We start from the raw sequence: 8,589 nt of genomic DNA on the forward strand, positions 1-8,589 counted from the left end.
TAAAGGGCAGTTTTGGTCTCTGAAGGAGCTGACAGGTTTCAGGAGAGAAAAAGAAGTACATTTTTTATTGGGAGAATTATTAATTCGTCTAATAAATAGGCAGTTAAGAATAAAAGCACTATGCTAGGGATGGTGAAAGGCTAGAAGAGCCGCTTAAATGGTGCTTGCGTTTTGGGAGCTTATAATTTTACCGAGAAGACAAGCTTCATTTCTAAGGTATAACTAACCAGACGAGAAGATTCCACATAAATGCTGTGAGAACCCAGTGGGGTAGCCATAATCATAGGCCCAGCGGTTATGGAAAGTTTTATATAGCGAAGATGTTTTGAGCAGGGATTTGAAAGGATTCAAAGTGGGCCTTCTGGAGTTAGAAGACAAGACATTCCTAATGGGACAAATGGCATGAGCGAGGTCAAAGAAAATAAGCGTGAGTCACGAGGCTGAATCTGTGTTATTCATCGCTGTATCCTCAGGTCTGGTTCAGTGCCTGGCACACAGTAGGCGCCGGTAAATATTTCCTGGGTGAGTAAATGAGCTCTGTAAGTTAACCAGTCTGCTGGGTCCGATATTCCACAATAGTGAACGTCGCGAAATACAATTAGAGAGATTGATTTGCATTTGGGAGGACGTTGAAAGCTCGTGACGACTTAGGCTTTTTACTTTAGGGTAATAGGGAACTGCCGTGGAGTTTTGACTGTGCAGGTGCAGAGGAAGGTGGTGTAGACGAACTGGAGTGGAAAGAGTGGCGGTGGCAAACCCTGCTCAGGGCAGGAGACTCACTCCTACAGTGTCCCAGGTGTGGGTGTCGATGACATAGACTGGCATGAAGGCCGCATACGTGGAAAAAGAGAAATGGGCTAAGAGACATTTGAAGAAAGAATTGATATGTGAGAATGTATAAAAGAATATAGGGTGTGAGTCAGATTTGACTTCAAGTTTATAACTACGATAACTCTTTCTAGAAAGAGGGCAAGTCAGGGATATTGGATGGAGTTGGAGGAAGCAGTTGTGGCTCACTAGGAGAAGGCAGAAAGTGGTTGGAACCACACTCCCGCATCCAGGTCTAATCAATAGAGAATTAGCTTTTTTCTTTGCCCTTCTCTAGCAGTTACCTGTAGCCAGGTTCTTAGGTAGCTCTACTCCTTAAGGGATAGCTTTATAATTCTAGAAGGCAGTTGTCATGTGCTATCGGATGTTATGGGTTGCTTAATGCCTCTGTGTTTTATTTTCTCTGTATCCAGAGTAAAATAAAGAAGCGATCCTGGGTTCTTCACGAGTGTTTGGAAAGAGTTCCTGAAAATGTGGATGCTGTGAAAGAACTGCTTCAGTACGGCTTAAAAGGCACAGACCTGGAGGTTCTTTTGGCACTTGGGAAAGGAGCGGATGACGGCAGGTTGGTCACAGAAAGATTTGGATGCAAAAGTAAAGGTGACTTTGTGAAAACGTTTAAGCTGAGACTTTGCAAAGGGAAAACTTTTCTTTAGGTCATTCTGCAATGAGGCAGTTGCTTTTGATCGATGCTTTCTTATCTGAGGTCACAGCTTTCTAGCCTTTAAATGAAGTGTGTTTACATATAATAGCTTGATGCAAAGCAAAGAGCAAATTCTGCAGACATTGAATGCTGGCCGTTTTTAAGCTGTGAGCTTAAGACACATACCCGGATGTACTTGCTAGTCAGAGAGGTCCCTCAGACGGGTCTCAGCTTCATGCACTCTCTTTATCTGTAGCATCATACTGGCTTCGTGAGGTACCTCATGTGATCATATATCTTGTGGAAGCACCTCACACACTGTTATGCACCATAGAGATGCCAGTTAATGAAATAATAATAAAGTTATTTGCTACATTCGGAACTTTTCAGAGATATAAATGTAATAGTACATCTGCTAAATAAACAATGTAAATGAGACTTACGTTCATTACCATTTTGAGACCTTAAAGAGAAGGGATTCAAATTATAAGCTCTGGGCAACATTTTCCTCACGTTGGATGAATATAACCTCACACGTTTTCCGAAGTAGTTTTCATTTTCTCGATTTTTAACATTTCTAAATACGATGCTTACCGATGACCTAATGGCTTTTTACCCATCCAGGAGATATAATGAGTGAATCACTTCGCTTACAATAGCAAAGCCTTTTTTCCAAATAACTCTTCATTTCTGTGGAAATCAACTAACTAACAAAATCAAAGTAAGAGATAGCAGCTTTTCACTATATGAAATGAAAACTTAATGAAGACAGGCTTGGTTTTCCTTTCTCCTTATAGATTTGCATTACCTGATGAAGTAGACATTGACGGGGTCTCTTATGAGGACCTTTTCCCCCCGACGAAGAGCCTGCCGCGAAAAAAAAGAAGACACTCAAGAAGAGACGAGAACTACTGAAATTAGTGAACTTTTCAAAGTAAATGATCCATGACTGTTTATTTGGTAATTTCTTGAAAATAGTCACCTAAGTGGGTTCTTTACTAGACATAATTGCTGTAAATTATTTCACGAACTTAAATTAAGTGCATTTACTGTTTTACCTTTGTGCTTTTGTGTATTGTTCCATGAATTTTGAGCTCAATGGAATAGTGATCATGTTTACTCTATTTTAACTCTTAGAGAAATGCGCTTTTATGTAAGTAAAATTGGCCTAACGTAGTCTTTCCAAACAGGTTAACACTGGAACAAAAGGAACTCTGCCGTTATCGACTGAGATTATTAACCTACTTAGATCGGCTTGCGACGTACGAGGTGAGGAGCAGTTTTAATCGAGCTGCTTCTGTTCATTTGACCTGTCATTGTAAATGCCATGGCTTCCCTAGTATCTGCTGTCCTTGGTCTTTAGAACTATTTATGTGGGAAAAATTCCTTTTGGACAGGAGCAGGTTCCTTTGTCTGTCAGTTTTGGTAAAAATTAGAGACCATGAAGAACCAGAAGTTGTTTTGGTGATCTAGGGACTAGAAATGCGCTCACCGCTTCAGTGCGTCTCTGTGTCCCACATTTCTTATCCTTTTCATTTACTTCGCTTTTGCATTTTGGCATTAAGGTTATGACATACAGCTTTCTCCAGCACCAAATTTAAGTATATACTGGGTTTTAATGACCCTAATTTGAATATTTCTGATTCACTTTGTTTTAATGATTTGTTAGTGAGTTGAACTTGGTTGAACTTTGATCTTAACCATTGCCAAAATTAGGCACTTGAACTTAAATATACTTCATATTGGTTTCTTCAGGGACACAATTGCAGATGTTCCCATGTTGGGCATTTCAGTAGCACTCTGTACTGTAAGATCAGTTTAGGTATTGTTAACGGTGTGAGAAGCATTTCGATAAATACACATAGCTAAGATTGCTTTTTCACATGACCCTCGTACTGAAGTTACTCAGGGTTTAATATAAATTTCTAGCCTTCGACGTCTGACTTTGCCTGCAGGTTGCTTAGTCTGTGTTACGCCTCCCTTCTGTGGGCATACCTGTCTTGGCTCTTGGGACTGGCACAAAGTGGGAACTCAGTAAATGTCACACCTGATAATTTACTGCCTATCCCCAGAATAATGTAGATATTTAGTACTTCTGATGCCTGCAGGCAAATCTGAAAGCATTTGATTCCACACCCGCTAATAAAAATGTTTTTAAACAGAATACTAGTGACAAAAGAGGGCTGTTCCTATGGTTATTAGAAACCATAGCAATGAGTTTATCATTTCACGCAAACAGGTTACAAAAACTTCCCAGTAGTTTTAATTTTGAGTACAACTAGTTTGACTGTTGGATGGTCATGTTTTTTAAAGCAAATCCTTTGATTATGTCTGAGTTCTGTGATATTTTGAGGCGGTATATAAAAGCATGTTGTGAACTGCAGAACTTAGAACAGATGTAGTTTATCCTTTTTTATTCTTAGCCTTAGTTTTACTGAGGATGAGATCTCAAAGAAAAGTTCCATGAAATGTTCAAAGTTTGCCTATGCAGTTAATTTTCTTTCGTTATTCTTTAATTATCGAATTGGTATTGCCTGTTTAACAGTAGGAAGTACACTTATTATTACATGGTAATAGTGACAAAGTATTTGTTGAACCCACTTTTTAAGGGAATTAAGCTAAGCTTTTGAAAAGTAAATGAAATTGATGAAGTTGGCTGTTAAAACTTAGAAATGAAGATGTATAGATATAATGGCTAACCAGTAGATAGGGGTGGAGATAGGCATTGCATTTTAATCACAGAACATGACTTATTTTATTAATTCTGCGATCAATGAGATAAAAATGGAGTCATTTAAATTTTACACTGTGCCTACTACATCCCAGATATTATGCCAGTGCTGGAGGTACAGAGATGACAAAGGGACAGTCCTTGTGGAGTCCTCATTATATAGGCAATAAGTGATGATAATGAAGACATGAAGAATTGATGAGGGAGCATAATGGAGAAAAACATTAAATTTTTCCTGGGGATGTCTGAGAAGACTATAGATAAGAAGAAGTAGTCGTGCTGTTTCAACTAGTCCTTGAAAAAAGGAAGGTAGCTTTAGTGGGCCGGGGAGTACTGTGTGGGGGGCACGAGACTGGAAACTCCCTAAAGGTAGGGGTTTTGCGTTGTTTGCTGCAATCTCCCCAGCGCTCAGAACGATATCTGCCTTGTGTAGGAGCTCAGTCAATATTTGCTGAAGGAACCAATAGGTAAGAGAATATCTTAAGAAATATCAACACATTTGTTGATGGCTTACTGTTTGTCAGCCAGTGCCTTGTGTACTTAGTTCAAATTGTTTCCCATCAGTCCTCGGAGGCAGGTATTATTATCCTCTCAATTTTATGGATATGAAAGCAGGCTTACAGAAGGTAAATAATTTGTCTGGATAAATAGGAAGCAAGAATTCAGCTAGGTCTCCCCGGTTTAGTAGCCTATGCGATAATCAGGGTGCTGTATAAAGGAAGGATAGTGGCGTGGAAGTAGACGGTGTGCGCCTGACAAAGTGAGCTAGCCAGGGTGGCCGCGCTGCAGGGGCTGGGGTGGGAAACAGAATAAAGGTAGGAGAGACGTTAGAATGGCGTGGGCCATATTTTGAGAAGTCTTTCATGCTGTGTAAGGAGTTGAATTAAATTACATTTTTTGTCGGAGGTTGAATAAGCTTAGGAAAGAATGGTAAGTGGGGGAGTGGAGACAGTGGTCGTGGGCAGTTCTTTCAAGTTTTCTTGTGAAGGGGGGGCGCAGAGGAGAATGTGGTAGCTAGAGGGGTATAAAAGATCGGGTTGTCGTTTTAATAGAAGGAAGAAGTGTTGTTTGCATGCTCATAGTTGAACCGGCAGGGCGTAAGGAGGAATTTAGTGGCCAGAAGAAAGAGGAGATGGGTATGCATTAAATTCTTTTTTCTCCTTTTCTGTCTACAACTCCATCTACTTTTCAGATACAGATTCCCTTTTCCTTGCTCATCTTTTAAATGATGTTGTTTCTCAGTCTCTTTTTATTTCATTCTACTTAATTTCCCTTGGAATCACATACACTTCTGTGGCAAGAACTCTGCGTCCTGTGTCCAACTCACATTTTTCTCCAAAACTCCTGACCTGTATGTCACCTGCCCACCGGGCAGTTCCTTTAGATGTGTGGTAGGTCCAAACTCAGCATTTTCCTAAGTGAACTTCTCACTCTCCACTTTCCCTTTCTCACCTCCTCTAAACATCCTCATTCTTCCCTCTTTCCTATCTCAGTAAATTAATTCACTTAACAGTATTTATTGGATATTTGTTTATTATGCGAAAGGCAGTGTGCTAGGTATCTGGAATTTATCACTAAACATGACAGACAGGAGCCCTAAGTCATACATCACAGCGGCGTGACCTGCACTTGCAACTGCCCAGGCTAGCTCCTATTTGTCCTTTATGTTTCAGCTCCGGTGCTGTTTCTGGGGAGCCTTCCTTGCCCTCCCAGAACTGGGTTAATCACCCCTCCCACGTGTTTCCCTTCACCTGGTCCTGTTTGCTTATTTGGCTTCCCCGCTAGATTTCAAGCTACTTAGAGAGCAAGATCTGTGTACTGTCCATTGTGTTACCACCACTGCCTCTCACAGTGCTCCTAGCATATAGTAAACACTCAATAAGTATTTGTTGAACGAATGAATGGTTCATTCTTCATTTTACAAAGGCCATTTCAGCAGTAGTAAGGTTATGGTGAAGTTCTCATACAGATATGGCAGATGCTCAGAATGCACAGCCATGTATAACTAACTGTTGCTTCTTTGTTTTAATTAGGTAATGGGTTTTGATTGTCCAACTGTATATAATTTAATTTGTACTGCCTATTTCATTTACTAATGGATTTGAAAAAATTAACAGCATTTAAAAATATAACCACTTTCAAAATAAAGGCAAGAATGCAGATGTAGTACATCAGTTAACAGTTGATAGTTTAATTTAGGCCTTATTTACTTAGATAGGCAGGATTATAAAGGTTTTTAATATTTTCTTGTCCTCGATGTTTAAAAGCCTTTTCATTAAATCGCTGTTTCCCTTCAGGAAATCCTAGGAGTGTCTCATGCATCTGAACAGAGATATGATGCCGAATTCTTTAAGAAGTTCAGAAATCAAAATATTGTTCTCTCAGCAAGAACTTATGCTCGGGTAATTTTTTGTAAATAAAACAATTATGGTTATAACAATTTCTGAATCTTTGAACCATGCAGTTAATGTTATCACATACATATACCATCGCATTTCCTTTTTTGTTGTAATATTAAGAAATGTACAGAAAATGAAATCATATTTTTAAAAAATTTCTCCTGAGTTTTAAAAATAAATTCTTGTAATAGCATTAGATTGAGAAACATGATACAGAGTAGGAAGAATCAGGAATATTTCAAAATACTTCACATCAGAACTGTATAAAAAAGTCAGTTACGAGTTTTTGAACGTTGTCGTACAGAATTACTCCTATATCTCTAAAATTCACATTGGAAACTTACCACTTGCCTTTATACAGGAAAGTAACGTACAAGCCCTAGAAATTCTGTTCACGTATCACGGATCAGACCTGCTTCCTCATCGCCTCGCGATTCTCTCCAACTTTCCAGAGACCACTTCTCCTCACGAATATTCCTTTCTGCTTCCCGAAGCTTGGTATGTGACTCTGTTAACTGAATTTTACCTTCTTTCTAAATTATAACAATTTTTGGTTTCATGCCAAGCACCTTAAATTGAAAAATAATTTTAAAATAATCTACCGAAACATTTCTTCTGATTATAAAATGATTTCTAACTTATTTTTAAATGATCCTGAAACCAATATGTGTCTAATGTGAATAGGATCACCTTAACTTAATGAACATGAACTTTGCCTTCTTTTGAAAGCCTCGTGATTTTACTGCCGTGTACTCAATATGTACTGTGTTCTGGTTAAGAACAGATTTTTAGGATAACAATATCCGTTTGTATTAGTCGTCTCTTTTAATCGAGGTGTAGCTCTGACAATATTAGTCGTGTCTTTTAATCGAGGTGTAGCTCTGACAATATTAGTCGTGTCTTTTAATCGAGGTGTAGCTCTGACAATATTACCCAGGAATGTCTGAATTCTGTTTCTCTCTGAAATTTCAGAGGCACAAAGACAAAATGGGAAATCAAAAAGATACAATTACAGAAATTGTTTTTCTGCAGAAATGTATTCTTTGACTCCTTGATATTCATTTTCAAATCAGATGGAACCATTAGGCCCGATGAATGCAAAGCGTCTGATTTGTTGGAGCCTGCGTGCTTTTCTTTGCTTACTCGGCACCATTTGCCGAGCACCTTCCTGCGCCTGACAGTGTGGTAGGGATTTTGAAATGAGTAAAACACTGTGCTTCTCCAGCAGGAGTAATCGGAGATGCCTTACGAGCCAACACAAATTCCTGCTTACAGCCTCATGTTTTCAAACTGAGGAAGAAATAAGAGTCGCAAAGATTCTAAATAAATCTGCAGGCTTTTCTGTGTTCTCCTCAGTTGCAGTGCTTGAAAAACGAGTAAAATGATCTTGCCGCTTCCTCATTTACTGCCTTGAACGGCTATAGAACTTTCTGTGTGTATGCCTTGTTTTTCTGAGAGAGAATATACATTACACAGCGATGAAGCCTGAGTTTCATCCTGCTTTATCTTCGCTTCAGCCCCCTGACTTTATTTTGCAAGTAATGATGGCTTTTTAATAATCCGTTGAATTGATTTGAAACTAGTCACTGAACTCTAAATTTGTGGCTCCCAAATGCGTAATGGCTGTGTAACGGCACAGCCTTCAGCCTGCTGTTAGGACAGTAGCTTACAGTCCCCTGCTTTCTCCACCGCTGCCACACAGGCCTCTTGCTGTTCCTCCAACGTGCCATGTCTGCTCTCCTGATAGGAATTTTGAGGTTAGTCTGCCCCCTGCCTGTGTGCTGTTCTCCCAGATCTTCGTGTGAGTGGGCCTCTTAATCATTCAGAGGCTCTGCTCAAAGGCTGCCTCTTTAGAAAGGCCTTTGCCAACCCCTCTTTGTCACATAGCCATCACTTCCTCTCACTCTTTTGTCCTCAGCCAGTTTACCTTTCTTCATGGCACTTACACTTAACATGTGATGTACCTATTTGTCTTCTTTGCTTTATCC

General features: G+C 39.5%; 1 protein-coding gene across 1 annotated transcript in view; it reads left to right on the forward strand.

The window, feature by feature from the left end:
* NBAS (neuroblastoma amplified sequence) overlaps positions 1 to 8,589 on the forward strand; it is a 267,834-nt gene that overhangs the window by 64,168 nt on the left and 195,077 nt on the right. Inside the window, 6 exon segments of the mRNA XM_023528505.1 lie at positions 1,242 to 1,393; positions 2,269 to 2,318; positions 2,321 to 2,405; positions 2,662 to 2,740; positions 6,500 to 6,604; positions 6,963 to 7,099. Coding sequence (XP_023384273.1) covers positions 1,242 to 1,393; positions 2,269 to 2,318; positions 2,321 to 2,405; positions 2,662 to 2,740; positions 6,500 to 6,604; positions 6,963 to 7,099 — 608 coding nt within the window.

The sequence above is a fragment of the Pteropus vampyrus genome, unplaced genomic scaffold (genome assembly GCF_000151845.1).
Source record: "Pteropus vampyrus isolate Shadow unplaced genomic scaffold, Pvam_2.0 Scaffold28, whole genome shotgun sequence".
In the NCBI taxonomy this organism is placed as follows: Eukaryota; Metazoa; Chordata; class Mammalia; order Chiroptera; family Pteropodidae; genus Pteropus; species Pteropus vampyrus.